General features: G+C 49.7%; 2 protein-coding genes across 3 annotated transcripts in view; both read right to left on the bottom strand.

The window, feature by feature from the left end:
* Window positions 1–6900, bottom strand: part of PEF1 (penta-EF-hand domain containing 1) — a 25390-nt gene extending 18490 nt beyond the window's left edge. The window contains exons 1-2 of one of the 2 annotated variants that reach the window (XM_006777397.2): window positions 6817–6875; window positions 186–297 (exon numbers count right to left, since the gene is read on the bottom strand). Coding sequence is in view for 1 of the 2 variants with exons in the window: in XM_006777398.2 (XP_006777461.1) it covers window positions 6817–6840 (24 nt within the window). In the remaining variant the exon portion in view is untranslated. Of the gene's footprint in view, window positions 1–185; window positions 298–6816 lie in introns of both variants that reach the window. The other variant, XM_006777398.2, reaches the window with a different exon arrangement.
* Window positions 6901–15425: 8525 nt separating this feature from the next.
* The window catches only part of COL16A1 (collagen type XVI alpha 1), a 59944-nt gene continuing 55820 nt past the window's right edge, over window positions 15426–19549 (bottom strand). The window contains exons 67-72 of the mRNA XM_015572783.1: window positions 19076–19120; window positions 18004–18192; window positions 17594–17660; window positions 16712–16888; window positions 16458–16535; window positions 15426–15767 (exon numbers count right to left, since the gene is read on the bottom strand). Coding sequence (XP_015428269.1) covers window positions 15565–15767; window positions 16458–16535; window positions 16712–16888; window positions 17594–17660; window positions 18004–18192; window positions 19076–19120 — 759 coding nt within the window. The 3' untranslated portion in view covers window positions 15426–15564. The remainder of the gene's footprint in view (window positions 15768–16457; window positions 16536–16711; window positions 16889–17593; window positions 17661–18003; window positions 18193–19075; window positions 19121–19549) is intronic.

Genomic DNA, 19549 nt, shown 5'->3' with positions numbered 1-19549 from the left:
CTCATCAGGAAACCAGGGATTATGTTCTATGATGATATGCAAAAACTAATAGAGTACCTTCTGACACCTTAATTCCCTTTTCCTTGAGCATGCAAGCCAACAGTCTACAATAATGTTTTTCCCCTTTACTCGAATTCTGCCCCAGAATGGCCTGGCTAATTTCAGAAAAGCCCCCGTTCACTTACGGTTGCGACTCCACAGCTGGCACAGGCTTGTGCGTTCAGTTAACTTCCACTTCACTTCGCTCCCCTCAGGCGAACCTTCTCAAGTACCTGTTCAGGCGCCACTTGCCATGACCTGCACAGTGGGTTTAGGAGGGACTGCAGGAGGGCCAATGCACAATGAAGTCACTATTCAAGAAATAAGTTTTAAGCATGGGGGCCAGGTGGAACTTCTTTTGGGAGAGGAACGACGAGTCCTAGTCTTGACTGTTTTTATTCAGCTTGGTCATACAATTGCTTTTAGTAAAGCATGTAGGCAGAGCACATAGTAAGCAGATAGTATCGAAGGTCGGTAGAGGCCAATAAACATTTTACTCAAAGATTATCAGGTCAGGGAATGCTTCCAGACACCGCAATTTCAGCAAGAGCAATCTGTGCTGGCATCAGCCCTGCTGACACCCAAGGTTTATGGGCTTCCAAATTCCTTGTTGCACTTTCATGCCAATGCTGCTATGTGGTGGTCTTCGGCAAATCCTCTAACAGAAAGAAGGAAGAAACTAGTAGGCTCATTTTTAGATGAAGAAACTCAGGTGCACAACTGTTGAAAGACTTCATTTAGCAAGCATTTACAGAGTGATGACATGATGCTAGGCCTGGGGGCACAAAACTATATAGGGTCTGTCCTCAAGGAGCCCACAGATAATTATGATAGTCTGATCAATACCACCAGAAAAACCTACTTAAACACTACCAAGGAGGCATGAGCTGAGGAATTTTGTTCTGTTTGTCAAATGATAAATGGGCAATAAGATGAAAAATTCATGAAGTGGGTCAAGGAAGTCTTCCTGGAGGAGGCAGGTGTAATATTGAAGCTGGCAGTGAAGAATGCATAGGCCTTCTCCAAAAGGAAGGCAGAAAAGAACATTCCACACAGAAGGGAGAAGAGGGACAGAGGCACAGGTACAGATCTATGAGCAAGCATGGAGTGGTCAAGGAATAGGCTAAAAAGCAGGGGGCAGAGGCAAGGACTGAGAGGTAGGCTCTTTATACACCTCTCCTGCAGCACTTCAGTTAGCTGATGAGTTATTGGTATCTTAAGAGTATTTTTTGTTTCTGTCTCCTCCATGCAACAGGGAGCTCCCCAGGGGCAGACAGTGGAACTCATTCATCACGGTACCTCAGGATCCAGCACAGTGCCTGGCACCTGCAAGCCCCCATAACAATCTAAACAAATGACTGCCACCCTGAAGAGTTTGGGCTTTATGCTGGAGGAAACAGAGCACCATAGAAGGGTTTCCAGTGGGAAGGCACAAGATCAGAGCCTTGTTTAGAGAATTAACCAGCGGCGGTGTGGAGGAAGCTAGCGGGGAAGGCAGTAGCTAAGAGAGGGGGAGGCAGTAGGCTAAGCCCCAGGCTGGCAGGGCTTGAGCCAGATAGCAGGCTTGGAGACTGAGAGCACAGGATGAATTCTGAAGCTATTTCAGAGACAGACTAGACATGACTTGGTAACTAATTAGTTTAGGGAAGAGCTGGAGGGAGGAGAGAGGAAAGGAAAATGCTTGGAATGACACAGATTTCTAGCTGCACTAAAATATGAAGTGGCGCCACCAACTGAGGCAGAATCCAGGCTGGAAAAGAGGTTCCCAGGGTCATCAAGTTGTCAGTAAAGGTCTGAATCAGAAATGAAAACCAGAGTCCCTGACTCCAGGTTCTTTTATACTACTCCATACCGTCAACCTTTTTAAGAGTTTTCCCGAGAGCATTTCATGCTGATAAACACAAGATCGTGAAAGGTGGGGGGCGGACAGGAGACAGTTCAGTAACCATGGTTTCCAAAGCATCACAGAAATGGGTGGGAGAGGGGCAATTAACATTTTATTGAGGCTCCGCTAAATGCTTCCAGTTCAATTGGCTCTCACTGATCCTCAGTCCTGTAAGAGTAGTTTTGTCCCCTAAGAAAGCAGCATTATCTCCATTTTACAGATGAGAAAATTAAAGTGCAGAGAGTTTAATACTGTGCCTGTGATGCTGCAGCTAAAACAGGTGATTTGGGATTCTAATCAGGATCTGCATGACTCCACTACACTACTCTCTTCAATGTGTGGGCATCTACCATGTGCCGATGCCAGGGACTGTCCTAAATGCATCTGTCAAATATGATGGATTTCTACTGTAGAAGGGGGGTGTTGGGGGAAGGGTTGGATTAGTGCTCTTTCAGAGGTTTCGAGTGCAGGAATCAGAGAGATGCAGAAGAATCTTATTCTTTTTGCACCCCAGTTCCTAGACCTAATTTGAGAGCCACAGTATTGTAACTTCTCCCAACCTTTCAGTCAATCTTGGAATCTTGGAATCTGTCTGTATTCCTGCAAGTGGTGGGAGCTCACACCCCAAATAATCCACTCAGAAAGTCTTCTATTTCCTTTTGGCTCTGAAGGCGCATGCTTCTACATCCAAGATTCTTGTGAAGCTTGGAAGGGTCAAAGGTTGATCCATGCTGAGTCCTGATGGGGAAGAGAGTAGGCTGCACTGCCAAGGCAAGTCTGTTCTCCAGAGCTGTCTCTCAAGTGCCTGCTGGAGGAGGCTAGAGCCTATTCTAAGGGGTTAAGCCAAGCATATCAAACTCAAAGGCTAACATAGGCCAAATAAACAAGGTTTAAGTTTATGTGGGCCACAAAAAAAAGCTTCAATTTCCATAGAAATGTAGGTTTATTTCGATAGAGATACGCTGAATACAAAAGGCTGAAATAAGTGAGTAATCATTAACATAAAATAATAGAATATTTTAGTAAAAATTAATATTTTTTCTTGAATATTAACTTACCAGACACTGAATAACTGCACAAATTAATAAGCAAATAAACCTATTTTTCTTGTTCTCCAAAAGCAAAATATTTCCTGTTGCACACAACCAACAACTCAGTACAAGATTAATGACATGTCAATCTTCTGCTAAAATATTCACTGCTAGTATCCGTGGAGAGAAATGGTGAGCCTGTGCGTAAGGGAAATGAATGCAACACGATTATAGTAATCTGTCATTAGCAAACATTGTAGTTCATTATTAATAATTATGTATAACAGGATATTGTAAAAATTAAGTTACAAAACTTCTATTAAAATGTTTCTTACATACCATTATATTGGCCGGGCCACAAAAATATTTGTTGTGGGCCGCATGCGGCCCGCGGGCAGAGAGTTTGACATGCTTGGGTTAAACAATCCTGAGACAGGAGTGGCTCAGACATTCACCAGCAGAGCCTCCTAAAATATTAAAGTCCAGAAATCTGCAGCCAATAAACAGTGAGCCAGGAAGTGTCCCAAGATTTCAATTACCATGTCTGAGCTGACACTCCAAATGTTCCACCTTTCCCTCCAGCTTCATTTCACCTGAGCTGCAGACCTAGGTATCCAACAACCTCCTGGACCTTCCCTCCAAATCTATTCCTCTGTGTTCCCATCTCAGTGAGTGGGAGACCCTAGTGCCTTCCTGGGCCCCTCCTCTTTCCTCCCCTCCGACACCAAGTTTCCTCAACTCTACTTCCCAAATGCTTCTCAAACCATTTTCACCAGGTCACTGTTTTCTCCAACCTAGATTAGTTCCATAGCTTTGAAACTGGTCTCCCTGCCTCCCGTCCCTCCTGCTTCAACCCATTCCCACAGTGCTCCATGGTAATGGCTCCAAAGCACAAATGGGAGAAAACGCTTCAGCAGTTCCCTCATGACTCTTAGGACCAAGTCCACACTCCTCAAAAAGGTATCTGACCCTTGCTTACCTTTCTCATTTCATTTCTTACCCCTTTCTCCCTCTTCACAGCACATGGACTAATCTCCTTAAATTCCTCCAAAATACTGGGCTCTCACTTGCTTCCTGGCCTTGGAGCATATATTCCCTCTACTGGAATACCATGCATGTCTGCATCCAGCTAACTCCTACTGGAGATTCCATGTGGGGCTTAAATGCCACCTCCTTTAGGAAACGTCCTCCCCTGGAGACCGCGTTTAGGTATCCCAGCTGTGCTGTCCTATACCTTACACTTACTCCCATTTAATACTCAGTACACTGTCTGTACAATTCATATATCTGTATCCCTTTTCCACGCGGAGTAATTACTATACTAAAACACCGTATCAGGCACTTTACATGGATTAGCTCAGTACAACCCCCCTTTTAAAGAAGGGGAACCAAGCCTCACACTTTTCCAGGACCTTTCTGCAAGCAACAGGCAGAGCAAGGATTTGAAGCCAAATCTCTCTGGCCTCAGAGACCAAGCTCTAAGCACTGAAACCCATCAGGCTGGCTCTTCCACAGGTCCAAAGGGTACTTGAGTTTTACTACTCGAATACATAGTCATGCTTGAGGACCCTGGGCTAGAGGAAGTGGAAAATTAGTTTTGACTCCTAATAATAAGCTGGAATCCTCCAGGTCTATGTACCAGGTGGGGGGGAAGTGGCACTATGCTTTTGGATGCTTTAAAACAACCCATTTCCTTTCCTGGGACACCATGGACCAGGAGCTGAAGAGGTAGACAAGGGTATGACGGGGAAACAAAAGCACTTCTTCTTCTATTCCAGGCATGTTTCTCTGTACTCCTTTTCAATATTTCACTGAGCATAGGCCCAGGCAGCATGACATGATTAACAACAATCGCAGCAGCAAGAACTATGCCACCATGTGCGGGCACACACTACGTGTTAGCAATGTGCCAAGCTTCCTGTAGGTTTTATCATACTTCATCCTCATTTCAGTCCTATGAAGTATTAGTCCTCTCTTTTTACAAGTAGGAAACGGAGGCTCCAAGCCCTTAGATAAATTTGTCCAAGGGCATATAACTATTAAGTAGTAGAATTAGAATTCTAGCATCGTTCTGTCCAACCTGGAAGTTCAGGCTCTTAAATTCTATGTCACTTCCTCTAGGATGCATACAAATGACCTCCAAAAGCTTATTAAAACGTAAGGCACTTCCTAATTGCACAACAGGTCTATGGCGGAACCCAAAGTGTGCTTTTTTTAACAAGCTGCCAGGTGATTCTGATGCAGACCATCCACTGAAAAACAATGCACCATGACAATGTTTACCCAAACCAGGTTTCTCAGAATACTAGTATTAAAAAAAAAAAAAAACTACACATAAAAAAGGGGGGGGGTGTCCCCATGGTTAAGTCAACTTAAGAAATACTGAGATGCCCTGTGGTGAAACTGCTCAGCTCCATTTAACAGAGTATTCTGTGCACTTATTTAACCGCAGAATCTTCCTCCATTAGCAATACCGATGAACATTTCACAAGACTCAGAAGATAGAATGGAGCTTGGGAAACACTGCTAGGTTATAGTACTTCCTCCTGACTGCGGCCCATGCTGGCCCCTCGCTTTCCTACATCGGCTACGTATGCAATGAAAGGAGTTTAAGTTCTAGCCCCGGCCTCATCCCCTCGCTTGCTTGCTATGTATGACCTTGGACAAGCCGCTTAACCTCTTTGGGCTGGTTCCTCGGCTATAAACGGGATGAGACTCCCTGCTAGTATGCCTCCCCAGTCGTCATGACTGAGAGAACGGAGATCCACATAGCGTGTGCAAAAACTGCACGGGCTGCACTCCCTCGGCGGGTTCTTGTCCCATCTTTTGGCATGTTAACTGGACCCCACTGAGCACTCTGTAATACCCCGTATGACCTCGGTTAACCATTTTTTTCCTGCATGGGTTTTATCTCCTAAATGAGTGTGATCTTGGGTAACTCAGGAGCCCTCTCCGGGCTGTTTTCTCCTTTTAAAATGAAGGGACTATTTTGAGGGCCCTCCCACCACTGGCCTTCGAGGAGTCTAGTAAAAATCAAAACACGAAAAGGTAACACCCGTTACACTCTTGGTGGTGCCAAATGGCTTACAAGCATCCCTTCGTTCCTCTTCAGAATGGCTCTACCAGTATCGGGGAGAGCCTGTTGCTTGGCCCTATTTTACCGAGTAGGAAGCTTCGGCTCCAGCAGGCACAACACCGCGCTCGGGGGAACCTTCCTGCCTCCCACCTGTACCCCCTCTGTCAGCCCTTCTCCCAACCAACCAAGGGCTGCGGCCACAGCCTCGCCTGGCCGGGTGCTCGTGGCTGGATCAAGAAGGGCTGGCAGCTCCCGGGTCCGCTGCCTCACTGCCTGGCGACTTCGGGGAAGTGTGTGTCTTCTCTGCGTTTCATTTTTCCCGGGTCTGAAACGGAGGCGTTGGACCAAGTACCAAGCAGTCAAACAAGCTCACGTGTGGAGTCAACCAAAACCAAAGATTCTCCTGATTATTCGGATGCAATACGTCCGGGGTGTGCTTTTATCCGACGCCTCAAATGACACCGACGGACCAGTGCTCTAAACGCGGTGCTGGCGTCCACGACCCCGCCCGGCACCCTGCGGGAGCTCCGGGAAAGCGCGCGGCCCGGGCCAAGCCCAGCCTGAGTCTGGGCGGGGGGGTCCCAGATCCCCAAAGCCTCGCGAGCGCGACGTGCAGTTCTGCGTAACGTGAGACCGGCGCAACCGACCATCGCTTTTCCCTTCTCATCCACGCGAGACCTCGCTAAAGTCAACCTCAGCATAGGAAGGGCACGGAGAAACAGGAGAGAAAGCACAGCTGGGGTTTGGGGCCCCCGCCTGGATTCGTTCGCCCCTCACAAACTCACCTGCCCGTAGGGATAGCCCGCCATGTCGATTCCGACGTAACCAGTCGGAGAGGGGTCGGACTTCCGGTGTCAAACCACTCCCTGGGAACATACCCACACTTTTGATTGGATGGTGCGCCTGTCCATCTTGGGCGCAGAGGTCGACGGAAGTGACGCCATTGGGCGGTGGTCGGATGCCTCCCAGAGAGCGGGAGGAGTTAAAGGTCGGATGGGGGTTTCCGGAACGTTGTTCGCTCGCTGTTGTGGCGTTGTTCCTCTCTTTCCTGCGGTAGAGTAGGCTCCAGGTTAGTCAGACCGGGGTATTTAGTGAGAAGGTTAAGTTAGGTGTTGCGGCGGCGGCCATGTTTTAACCTGGCAAACTGGAGACATCACAGTAACTAGTTCCTGTGTCACTCCAAGTTTCCGCCCGAGGTGTGGTTTGGCGGTTACCATGACAACAAGGAACAGAGGCCACTTGGGAAGGATAAAGGCAATGACCGCAGTACTTCGCTCTAATGTCAACACGCCACGAGTCAATTAGTAGCATTGGAGTGGGGTGTGTGGTCTTTGTGGAAAGGAAAATCCCCAAAAATGGGAGAGGAAAATTAGATGAATAGTCTCTTCTTTCATAAGTGGGGAAACAGGTCCGAAGAGGCAGTGAGTTAGGGGCAGAGTATGGCCTAGAACTGGGGTCAGTGTGTCAACAGATGACCATTGGCTCCAATTCAACACCAACAAGAATCCCAGTTTGGGGTGCAGTGAAGAAGGAAAGTTTATTCAGTGCGAAACAGCTGAGCTGCAATGCAGCATGGCTGTGAAAACTGTAGAGCTGTAGAACAGTCCTGGGCTAGGCCCTCCTCTGGCTAGAAGGCTCTGTTCTGCTCCTTGACTCCAGTCACCCCAATCTACTCAGTCTAGTAGTGGGTATTCTAGCTCAGCCAGGGAAACATTCACACTCTTCATTTCTGAGGGGTGAAACTGAGCTCTTAGAGCCAGAGGGGAGCCGGCTTGTATAGACAGAATTCCCTGCTCCTGGTTCCTGATTGGTCCATCCTCATGCAAATGAGGGCTCCAAATTTTCACGTTTGATTGGTCTAAAAGGCACTGTCCCGTTTCATCAGAATAGAGTTACTCTGATTCAGGGAGCCACACAGCTCTGGTTGGAGGGGGAAACCCTCAATCCTTTTGGTTGAAATAGGATTCTAGGAAACCTTTATGAGGGCTGGCTTTCTACCTGTATGACCTTGGGATGGCAGAAATGCAGTACAGGCAGGCAGTTCAGTGCAGGCCTCTCTCTGAAGTGCAGTTTGCATAAGAGGCTCCTGTGCAGAAATGGCTACTAGGCTCTGCTTTTTAAAATGAGTCCAGTTAGCCTCCGGGAGCCCTTATCTTAGTAGGTGTCTTCTTTTTTTTTTTTTTTTTAACAGAGTTCACAAATGGATACCTAATTCTCAGCAGGGAAGTTTTAACTGGTCCCTAAAGCAGGTCAAATCCTGGTTACAAAGTGACTTTATAGTCCTGTACTTACTTACCACTTGGTGGTTCAGGCTCTACACTTCTTAGCACACTTATCTGATTAATTTGTTAAATTCTTCCATGTGGGCACAGATTGTGTCTGGGTTTGCTTCTCATTATATCCCCAGTACCTAACACAGTACCTGACACTATATATATTTTTTTTTAAATATATTTTATTGATTTTTTACAGAGAGGAAGGGAGAGAGATAGAGAGTTAGAAACATCGATGAGAGAGAAACATCGATCAGCTGCCTCCTGCACATCTCCTGCTGGGGATGTGCCCGCAACCCAGGTACATGCCCTTGACCGGAATCGAACCTGGGACCTTTCAGTCTGCAGGCCGACGCTCTATCCACTGAGCCAAACCGGTTCCGGCCTGACACTATATTTTTAAAACAATAAACACATGAATATATTATCAGATGTTATCCATTCCAGCCCATCTATCTAGCCAGGCACTTTCTAAAATCACAGTGCTGATTATGTTGCTTGCCCACTGGACAGCCTACAGTGGCTCCTCTTCATCCCAGGGGTGGGGAACTTTTTTTTCTGCCAGGGGCCAGTTGGATACTAATATAATTTGTGGGCCATACAAAATTATCAACTTAAAAATTGGCCTGCTATATTTGGTCAAACACGTAATTAACTCACCCCTAATGCCTTGGCAGGGCAAGACCAAATGATTTCTCAGGCCTTATGCAGCCCTTGGGCCAGACGTTCCCTGCTGCTGAGCTACACCAGCATAAGCCGTAACCTCTTCATTCCTTCACAGTTTGGCCAACCTCACCTTTCCTATCTTATGTTTCACAGCCCTCGTCTTTCTTTCATTCTTGTACTATGTTCAGTTTCACCATTTAGCACTCTTGCCTGGAGTGAGAATCTTGATTTTACCACTTTCTAACTGTACGACCACTGGGAAAGTTACTTAACCTCTCTGAATCTCAGTTTCCTCCGCTGCCAGAAATAAATATGTAGAGATTTGAAAAATGAGTTATTGCACCTGCCTTTGTCCAGACTTAGGTTCAAACCATTCCTTTTGCCAGAACAACATTCCCCCCATTGCCAGCACTTCAGAGCGCACTCTCTCTCACATTCCCTCCAGCGTCAGCGTTAGCCACTCTCTTGCCTGCCTCTCTTTGCATGTGGTACTGTCACTGTGCTGTATCCCAGCCTGCCTTATGGGAGTTCTCTCTGATATTTTTCTTAAAACCCATTACTCTCCATCTAAGAAAATCCATCCCTTCTCTCAGGCCAAAAAACCTAGGAGCATTCTTGTGGGGCCTCTGCTTCTCCACACACTACCCCATCTCCATTTGCTTGAGTTCAAAAATAAACCCACATCTCCTCTTTTCTCCTTGTTTGCACTATCACTCCAATCCAAGATTCCATCATCTCTGGCTGGATGATTACAATAGCCTCCTGACCAAAGTCCCTGCTTTCACTCTTTACTCCACACTCTATTCTTCATAGAGCAGCCCGAGTAATTGTCTTAAATGTAAATCAGATAATGTTATTCCTTGGATTAAACTCCCCCAGAGGCTTCCTGTAACTCTTATGATAACATTTAAACACATCCTTATGACCTTCATGGCCTTCTATAACCAAGACCCTGCCTGCATCTCCAGCGTCACTTCCTGCCACTGCTGTCCTAGTTCACTCCAGCCGTGCCGTCCTGGTCTCCATCCCTGGAACATGCCCACATCATTCCCACCTCCTGAGTTTCGGATTAGCTCTTCTCCGTCTGGAATGCTCTTCCCTTGGCTCTTCACTGGCTGGCTCCTTGCCATCCAGGTCTCAGTTCAGAGATCACCTCCTTGGGGAGGGGGGGGGCGCATTCCTTGACACCACATCTAAAGTAGCTCTGCCTGCCCCCCTCATTGTTATCATCTAGCACAGCATTATATCTCACTTTTTCATAATACTTGTCACTATTTGAATTGTCCTCTTTAGAGTTTACATGTATGTGTGTGTGTGTGTGTGTGTGTGTATATATATATATATATATATATAGTAAATTACAGAGGTTAGAAGAAGTAATTCCTAGAAGAAAGGGGCTTAGAAAACAAGTTATAGACATAAAGGAGGGGCCATTGGAGCTTGGGAGTGAGGAAGCTAATGATAATGTGCCTGGAGAGTGAAGGGGGGTGGGGAGGGCAGGGAGAGGGCGAGGGGAGGGAAAGGCATGGGCGTGCTCCAGGGAGGGAGAGCACCAAGTCGTCCTTTCCTTATTCCTCCTCTATCCCCAGGGCTTTGAACAGTTCCTGGCATGAATTCAATAAATATTAGCAGTTGTTATTCTGTATCGAATGCTTACTAGGTACCAGGCATTGTGCTAAGTACAATGTGTTGTTTCATTTTCACCATAATCCTTTGAGAAGATACTGTTACCCATTTATAATGAGGCTGAGAGAGGCTAAGTGACTTCTCTACTACCAAAAAAGATAAATGGAGGAGCCAGGATTTGAACCGAGGTCCACAATCTTTTAACTGCTCAGTTCTTAGTGTTTAGTACAGTGGTTCTCAACCGTGGCTGCACATTAGAATCACCTGGGAATCTTTTTAAAATCCTGATTTCTGGGCCTTGTCCTCAATGTGCAGCCACGGTTGAGAACCACTGGTTTAGTAGGTCTTGTCTACTTTACCTTTGTAAATCCCCCCACACCCCTGAATTAAAAAAAAAAATATGTGGAATCAAATGGCAGAATCTCGGAAAGGAAGAAGCCCTGTGGTCTGGGCTGAAGGTCAAGGGAGATTTGGTGGCAGAGAGAAGAGTGACAGGTGGCCTGCAAAAGGGGATAATGCAACACGCACTCATTTTTATTGTACAAACGTATCAACCTACTGAGCTCCCGCCACTTGCCAAGCTCTGTCTAGGTGCTGAAGATTAAACTCACATGAGAACTTCACGTCCCAGCTCCCTCTGCCCAGCAAAGGGCCTTAGGAGAACGGCCTGTTGGATGACTGCCATTTGGGGGCAAGGCATCCAAGTCATCTCTAGAACTGTCAGAACCCAGCCAAAGCCACGCCCAGGGCTCGCCTCTGGGACCTGCAGCGGGCCCAGGTGTGTTTATCTTGGAGAGGGCTGGATAGAAGGCAGAGCAGGACCTTCCAAGACTGAAACACCATCAGCTCAGTTCCAGAACCTCAACTACCTAAAGCAGGCGGAGGTGGGTGGGGAGGCTCCTGTTGTTGTTTCAGCTTCAGCCAACGAACAACACGGATTCCAGCCGTTTAAGAGCACAGGGCAGTTTCCCGAGTTCACGGAAGCCCGGCGGCTGACCCGTTAGAGGTGAGGCAGAGCTTGGCGCTGGAAGGCCCGTCCACTGGAAAATGTCTCCCCCGCCCCCCTCCCCGAGAGAGACATCCTTCCCCACAGGCATCCTGGCTCAGCGCCAAGCTCCAGGATTGCTCATGAGGAGGCAGCCTGACACTCGCCTAATGGTTATGGAATGAATTCTTTTTTATTCCAACGAGAGCCAGTTCGAAATTTAGATTCCAAGTGGATGCTGTGGATCAGAGGGTGACTTGCAGCCTTCCACAGAACCAACAGACACATGGGGACAGCAGACATGGCCGTTTGGCCACACTCCCCTTTCACTGTGGAATTCTATAACGGAATGTATCAATGCACACTTTCCATCCCCGTGAACTATTCAGAACAACAACCGAAAGCTCTAGTCGGGCAAGAGGCTCACAGGCCGGATGTGAAGAGTCTAAATAGACCAGTGACGGCGAGCCTATAACATGCGTGTCAGAGGTGACACGCGAACTCATTTTTTTGGTTGATTTTTCTTTGTTAAATGGCATTTAAATATATAAAATAAGTATCAAAAATAGAAGTCTTTGTTTTACTATGGTGGCAAATATCAAAAAATTTCTGTATGTGACACAGCACCAGAGTTAAGTTAGGGTTTTTCAAAATGCTGGCACGCCGAGCTCAAAAGGTTCGCCATCACTGAAATAGACTCTGTTGATGGGCAAATATGACCACGAGGGAGGTTTCAGTTCCAGAAGGCAGCGTGTTCGGGGATTTTCCTCTGCAGAGGAAACATGCAGCAGCCTTTCTTCATCTCACAGAGCAGAGGGTTTCTCAGTCCGTCCTTCCCACGGCCATCAGTGAACCCATTAGGCAAATCTGACGCGACACACGCTCACGGAAAACCCTTGCTTCCCACGGCCTCCCTGCTCACGGTCCGCACGCCACCCACACACTGCACTGCCTCTCACCACTCAGCGTCCCATCCTCCATCATCTCCGGACCTCGGCACGTGCCGTTCCCTCTGCCTACATCCCTCTCTGTCCAGACACAGTTAGGTCCCTCGGCTCCGCACTCCCCTCGTGCCTGGTGCTGCCCCAGCATCCCACTCCATTGTAATTGCTTGTTTAACTGTCTGCTCTCCCCATAGACATTGCGGGGGCAGCAACCATATCCGCCTCTGAATCCCCAGACAGTTCCTGGCACGAAGTAGAAAGAGGAAATGGACTCATCAAGTCAGACCTTGCCAATCTGAAGGATCTGTGCATTGCCTTAAAAGCCCAGAATACCCTAATTTAGGGCCTAAGACATGAAGACGGCAGACGAGCAGAGGGGATGTGAGGAAGCTGCCTCTGAAGCTGGGAAGGCCTGTGCCCCTCCTTCCTTTCTCTTCAGCTGACCCGGTTCCTGGACTTGAAAGCAAAATCCACGAACTGTTTTTTTGCTGACCACAGTAACAGAAGACACTATAAATTCCGCCTTCCATCTGGTTCTTCATGGTCCAAGAAAATACAGCCATTTTAAACTCCAGGGAGATGAGCACTCAGATCATGAAAGCGTAAACCTAACCGTCATGGAATTTGACTCAAGAACCAAAGTGGAGAAAGCATCCCTTATTCTGTCAGCATCGATGCCCGGGTGGCCCTCCAAGGGGCTGAGCTGGATGTTTTCCCACGGCCACTTTCCCCTCTGGTCTTCAAAGCCGTCCTGCCTGATGCAACAGCTGGCCCTTGCTTCTTTTTCTTTCTTTCTAGTGGCGCCAACGTGCTCCTTGTCATCAGTCAGCACTTCACTGTGTGGGCTGAGGGCGAAGCTGGCCTTCCGATGGGAGCACTTTCACATCTGTCCTCCTCCGCTGTCCAAAACTGGCTGCTACTTCAAGGCAAGGGTGATGCGTTTGCTTTTTCATGGCTTATGTTAGAACCAGCGTTGACTGAGACTTGCTGGTGAGAGATAAAATAAGAATGGACTCCTCCTAAACCTAAAAACGTCAGGCACGCTCAGGAGTCGGCCAGATTTCATTCCCCTGGTCATGGCACTCCTCTGCTCCTGGCAGGAAAAGAATGGGGCAACGGTTCTGAAAAGCCACCCCTAGGCTGATCTCCTGGTATTTGGAGTCCAACCAGAGAAGGGAATTTTCAGAACTGCTGGCAACACCAGCTCTGGAGAGATTTGACAGCCAGTTTGAAATCTTCAGCCAATTTGGACCAGCATCTGGACCCTCAGAACATTTCTGAACCTGCTCTGAGATCCTTTTGAAGTTTACCCAACTTGGATAAACCTTCTGGGAAGCTGGGGCCAGCAACAAGACATTCTTTGGAAGTCCCTCCGGATGTGCCCTGTTGCTTTCTCACAGGGCCGCCCATCCAGGATGAGAGGCCTGAAAAGTAGAGAATGAGAAGCTTGAGATGGAACGCTATATAATAAAAGCCTAATATGCTAAGTGTCCAGTTGTCCAGTGACAGGTCATCCTTTCAACCAATCAAAGCGTAATATACTAATGATGTGCTAAGGCCGCTCAACCGCTTGCTATGATGTGCACTGACCACCAGGGGGCAGACACTCTGGTAAGTTAGGGGAACTGAGCAAGACAGGCCAGACATGCGCTGGAGCCCTCCTGCGTTCGCTCCCTGGCCCTGATCATGCACTGGTGGGGTCCCTCGGCCTGGCCTGCACCCTCTCTCAATCCAGGACCCCTGGAGGGATATTGGGAAGCTGGTTTCAGCCTGATCCCACAGGCCACTCCTCTCAGGAGGGCGCCAAATGCAGGGCTCACAGCTGGCAAGCACTGCTGTGGTGTGAGCCTCTTCTGAACAGGATTGATTTTGGGTGCGAGCCTGTGGCAGGAACAGTGGGGCCGGGATGAGCGGGAGCAGCAGGTAGGAGCTGCAGGTGGTGTTGGACTGCAGGTTTCGGCTGATCCCCGCAGGCCACCCAGAGGGATCCCATTAGTGCACGAATTCATGCACCGGGCCTCTAGTGTTTCTACAATATTCAACTTGCTATTTTTCTTTTTCTCTCTAGCCTTTTTACATATGGAGGAGACAGGAAATAGATCACCAGACTCCCAGCAGACTGTGAGGACCATAAGCTTAGATCTGATCGTGGCCTGCCCATGACCACTTTATACTGACGCAGCCTGTTTCTGAAGGCCTAGGCTAAGCTGTCTGGGAAAGCATCACATGTTAGGTTAACCAAGGATGCCGTCTGCAGTCCAGGAGAGCTGGTGACAGGGCCATACATCAGGACAGGCAGGAGGTTTCACCTCATTTCCCAGGGAAGCATTCCCTGGTTGCCTAGGCCAGGGGCTGGAGCCAATCTTCCCTCCTGTTTCACAGGCTTTCGAATCACAGAATTACTGGAGCAGCAAGAAGAAACTGTGCTTGGAGGTGCTGCCAGGCAGACGAACAGCCTTCAGCATTGGGTGGCATTTCCCAAGGTGCAACCTGCCTTAGCTTTGGGTCACACTCAAGAAATGAAAAGGGTAGGTGAGGTACCAAACACTGTTTTCTTTAGGAAAGCAACTCAGGAGGGGCCTTTCTGAGCTGGGGTCGGGGTCTTCAATCCTGCTTTTGCCTCACTAGTAGGGAGAGGCCGAGTGATGCCCCCTTTCTGACTCTGAGAAGTGTGCTGTGAGGGACAGGACACACGTCCAGAGGACCAACAGGCGGTTCAGAAGCAGCTGGAGAGGAGAGCTGAGCTGGGGCCCCGTGGACAGCAGCATCCCACAACTCCACTGGGTTGGCCACCGACGATGAGGGAAATGCCCTTTTTGACTCTGGAACCAAATGACCGAGGAGGAGGAGGGGGAGAGCAGCTGCAGCACCGGAGAAACCCCACTGGAAGTGAGACTACAAATCGTTTTTATTTTTTATTTATTGATAAAAAAATATCAATAGCAATTAAAAACTCAGAACATTCACAACCCATCAGAGTCTTATAAGTTTTAGCCATTTGTTCCCCATGGGGTCCTTCATCTAACGGAGGCGGTGATGTCAGCCAAAAGGCCCCTTCATGCTTTTCATGGGTGGGTACTGCTGCTCCATTGGCATGGCCCCAAAGCAGTCCGAGGGGTTACAGTGGCCGGTCTTGCCCGGCTGGCCCATGGGCCCTGGCGGGCCGGGGATGCCGGGAATGCCTTGTTGGCCCATCGGTCCAGTTGCACCCATCTTGCCATACCCTGGAGGACCTTGAGGACCTGGAGAGGGAAGTCAGAAAAGGGAAATCAGGAGGTCCAGGCTACAGGAAGGAAGAATGTCTGTGCTCAGAAACACCTTACATTTGATGAATGCGTCTCAGGTTATAACACGTTCTCATGAGACCCGACCGGACCCTCACATTAATCTAACAACAACAATACTATTGGCTAGTTTTACTGAGAGCTTCCGTGCATCAGGCCCAAGGCCGAGTGCTGTTCATGCATTATTCATCGAATCTTCACAGCAGTTCGGTGCAAAAGGAACTATTATCTCGTCTTGTGGATGCGGACACGGGTGCAGAGAGGTTGCACACGTGGCAAGCGAGGAAGCTGGGTCTCGGTGCCAGGTCGTCAGGCTGCAGTCACTCTCTTTTAGGCTACACTGCCTGGCTGACGTGACCCTGTCAAGGTCATGCAGGACGTGAGCTAGCACTCCCTGGCCCCACCGCATCTGACTCGCTCCCTCTGTGTCCTGCTAGCCCAATTTAGGACTTGAGGGCAGGCTCTGGCCCTTCACTCCCCCACACACAGGCCCTAGCAGAGTGCCTTACACACAGTCACTTGAGGCAAATGTTGGTGGATAGGCCTGTAGTTATCTGAGGGGTCACACAGCTCTGTTATAGAAGGAGCGTGAAGAAAGGAGAGCTCAGATGCTCATGATTCCTGGTCTGAAAGGCTGGCTTTTCCTACCTGGGGGACCCGGGAGACCATTTTCTCCTGCGATGCCAACACCAATGTCCCCCTTTTCACCTTTGGTACCGGGCAATCCTGGGACAAGAGAAATAAAATAAGAAGTCCTATCCCTGAGCAGAAAAATGACACACCCAGTCAGATTATTAGAAATATTCACATACAGGTGAATGCATTCCCAACAGACCTCATACAGCGCTCACGTGTGCCCCAGAGAACCGCGTGTACACTTGGGGACCAGAGGGCAGCTCTACCTCTCATTCCTGGCAGGCCTTGCCGTCCCTCTCTGCCGATTTGACCGGGGAGCCCAGGTGCCCCTGGAGAGCCTGGCCGGCCGGGAGCACCATCCTTCCCTGGGGGCCCTGGTCGGCCGGGAGCTGCCGCCACCTCCATGGGGAACTGAATCCTGGAGGTGTAGTAAGCCATCCTCTCTGTAAGAAAGGACAGGGACAGGTCGCAGGGCGCCCCAGGGACTCAGGGTGGCCACAGATGCTGCAGACAGGCCCTGGGCATGGCGTCCAGAGACGCCTTTCTTCAGAGGGACGTCCGAGTGAGGGGCCTGGGGTTGGTCTCTGGTCTCCCGTGTCCGGGCCTCCACACTGCTTTCCACTGTGCTCCGTCTGAAGCACAGATCCCATGACAACGTCTCTTTTCCAACTCCTTTTATCGGTTCACCACTGGCCTCAGACTGAAGCCCGCTCCTTGCTTGGCATTCAAGGTCTGCTCCCTGATCACAATGCGCAGCCCCTGGAGGGCAGGGTCCCTAGCATATCAGCGCTGGACGAACCAATGAACAGGAAACAAAGGCTTAGAATGAAGCCACCCAGCCATCTTACACTTGCTGCTCGCCCCACTATTCTGAGCTCCCTGCAGGCAGACTCGTCTGATGTCAATTTTCTTGTCTGTCTCCTTTGCTCCAGTGGGGGCTTGGGGAGGGCGGGAGGGAATTGTGTTATCTCTGAACAGAGCAGGTGACAAGGAACGTCTGAAGTCTCACTGAACACAACCCTGTAAGTGGGGGGTGGGGTGAGTGGGGGGCAGGATATTGAGCTTTTGGAAGAGGAGGCCAGGGCAGGGCGGAGAAGCAGGTTGGAAGGGCCAGCGGCACCCACTGCCACCCAGCGGCTGCCAATTACCATCAAACATTTTAATGATCTCTTGTCTGATGAATCGCTTGATTTCATCGTAATTCACCATGTCTCCCTGAGAAAAGAGAAGGAAACCTGCCTCAATTATACTTCCAAGCTTGGTGCTCGCTCCCTGGGGGTAGATTTTATGGAAATAAGGAATGGGGGGAAGCAAAGGTCCCAGGAGCCGCCCACAGATACTTCATACTAAACCCCCCTGAAATGGTCCAAAACATTGTGTGCATCAGTGCATTTTTCTGGGGAGAGGGTCCCAACCCCCCACCCTCCCACACACAGTTAAGAGCCACTCGTATGGGAGTCATGCACTTTCCTACAGGATGTCAGCCGGAGGTTCTAAAATGGCCCATGCTCTACCCTGAATGCCCAGAGAGTGTCCGCAGCTGCCAGCCTCTCCTTACCATGGAGCCAGGCACCCCGGGCAATCCGGGGCTCCCCACAGGCCCTGGAGATCCAGGGTGGCCTCTCTCTCCTGCAGGACCCGGTGGCCCCACAGGCCCCATGGAGCCACTCTTGCCGGGCCCACCAGGCATGCCAGCTCTTCCCTTCTCTCCTGCCTGGCCCTTCTGTCCGGAAGGTCCGGGGTCACCCTGCAAGGACAGGAAGTCCCAGTCCAGCACTGCCAGGTAGTCCCAAGTCTACCTCACGATGCCCCACTCTCCATCCTTCAGCCAGGCCCCCGGCATCTGCCTCTGGACTGTGGCCACAGCAACCTGACAGATTGCTCACTTCACTGCCCCAGGACAGTCCTTCTAGAAGACGGTCCTCATGGTGCGGCTCCCTGCTTGAACCTTCTGCCAGTTCCCAGCTGCCCTCTGAATAAAGGCCTCATTCCGCGGCCAGGCTTTCGGGACCCTTCAGGGTGTGGTTCCGATCTCCTCTCCTGCAGCCTCATCTCCCTGCCCTTGCACCTCCCTCCAGACCTCAGCCGTTATCATTCTCTGATGTGGCCACACTGAGTCCTCCCCGCCTGAATGCCCTTCCCCTCCTTTCTACCCAGTGCCCTCCCCAACCCAGGGGATGTTCCTGTTTTCCTGTGCAGCCTCCCTGACTCCCACGCTGAGCTGGTGCTCTCTCCCTCTGACCCCACAGTGCGGGGACCAATTTTCAGTAAAACCTGCCATGCTCTGGAGTAAGTGTGACGGGACTGAGTGAGCACCTGGCCAGGAATGGAAGCAAGATCAAGCAGATGCTTGCAGCATGAATGAATGAATGAATGAATGAATGACTCACTCAATCAATCAAATCAATGAGTGAATGAATTTGGAATTTCCGTTCCCCCAACCATAGCTGAGAACCTCGAAACAGCCCCATCCTGGAAGTTTTCAGAGATGAGGTTGCTCCAAGTTCCGTCCACGATGTTTTCCTGTCCACTGGCCTTCCTGTGTCTCCCCTCCACGGCTAAAGCCACAGCTGGGAGTCAGGCTTCACCAACTCGTGAGCTTCTCTCAAACCCAGCCTGTGTCCGCTCACCTTTGGGCCCGGGGGTCCATAGAGTCCCTGTTTTCCAGGGGGTCCCTAGAGGAAATCAAAAGTCAAAGGTCAAGTCTTCACAGCATCTCCAAGCCACCCAGGGGAGGCAAGGCTGTGACAGGGCCCTCCCACTGCCTTGGGCCCCTGCGCTGTTGGGCGGGGCTCTGTGTGAGAAATGATGACAGCCTCCCTGATAACAGAAGGGCTGACAGCTGGAGAGGAGACCAGTGTCCCCCAGAGCACGGCCTGAGATGATTATGCTGGCTGGGTCCCTTGTCACAGACAAAAAGAGGTGAGAAGTCAGCATGAAAGGGCCAATGTGTGGCATATTGGAGGGCCTGGCAGGGACTGGTGCCCAGGAGATGTTTGGTCGGAGTTTATTATTCTTATTGCCTCTTTTTGACCAGGTTCACAGTTAAAAAAAATAGTGAAAAACAAGTCCCGCTCTCATCCTCATCACCTAGTCCCTCCCCC

The sequence above is a fragment of the Myotis davidii genome, unplaced genomic scaffold (genome assembly GCF_000327345.1).
Source record: "Myotis davidii unplaced genomic scaffold, ASM32734v1 scaffold88, whole genome shotgun sequence".
Classification (NCBI taxonomy): domain Eukaryota; kingdom Metazoa; phylum Chordata; class Mammalia; order Chiroptera; family Vespertilionidae; genus Myotis; species Myotis davidii.
Note: the sequence above shows the minus strand (reverse complement) of the source record. Positions and strands in the feature narration are given on the sequence as shown.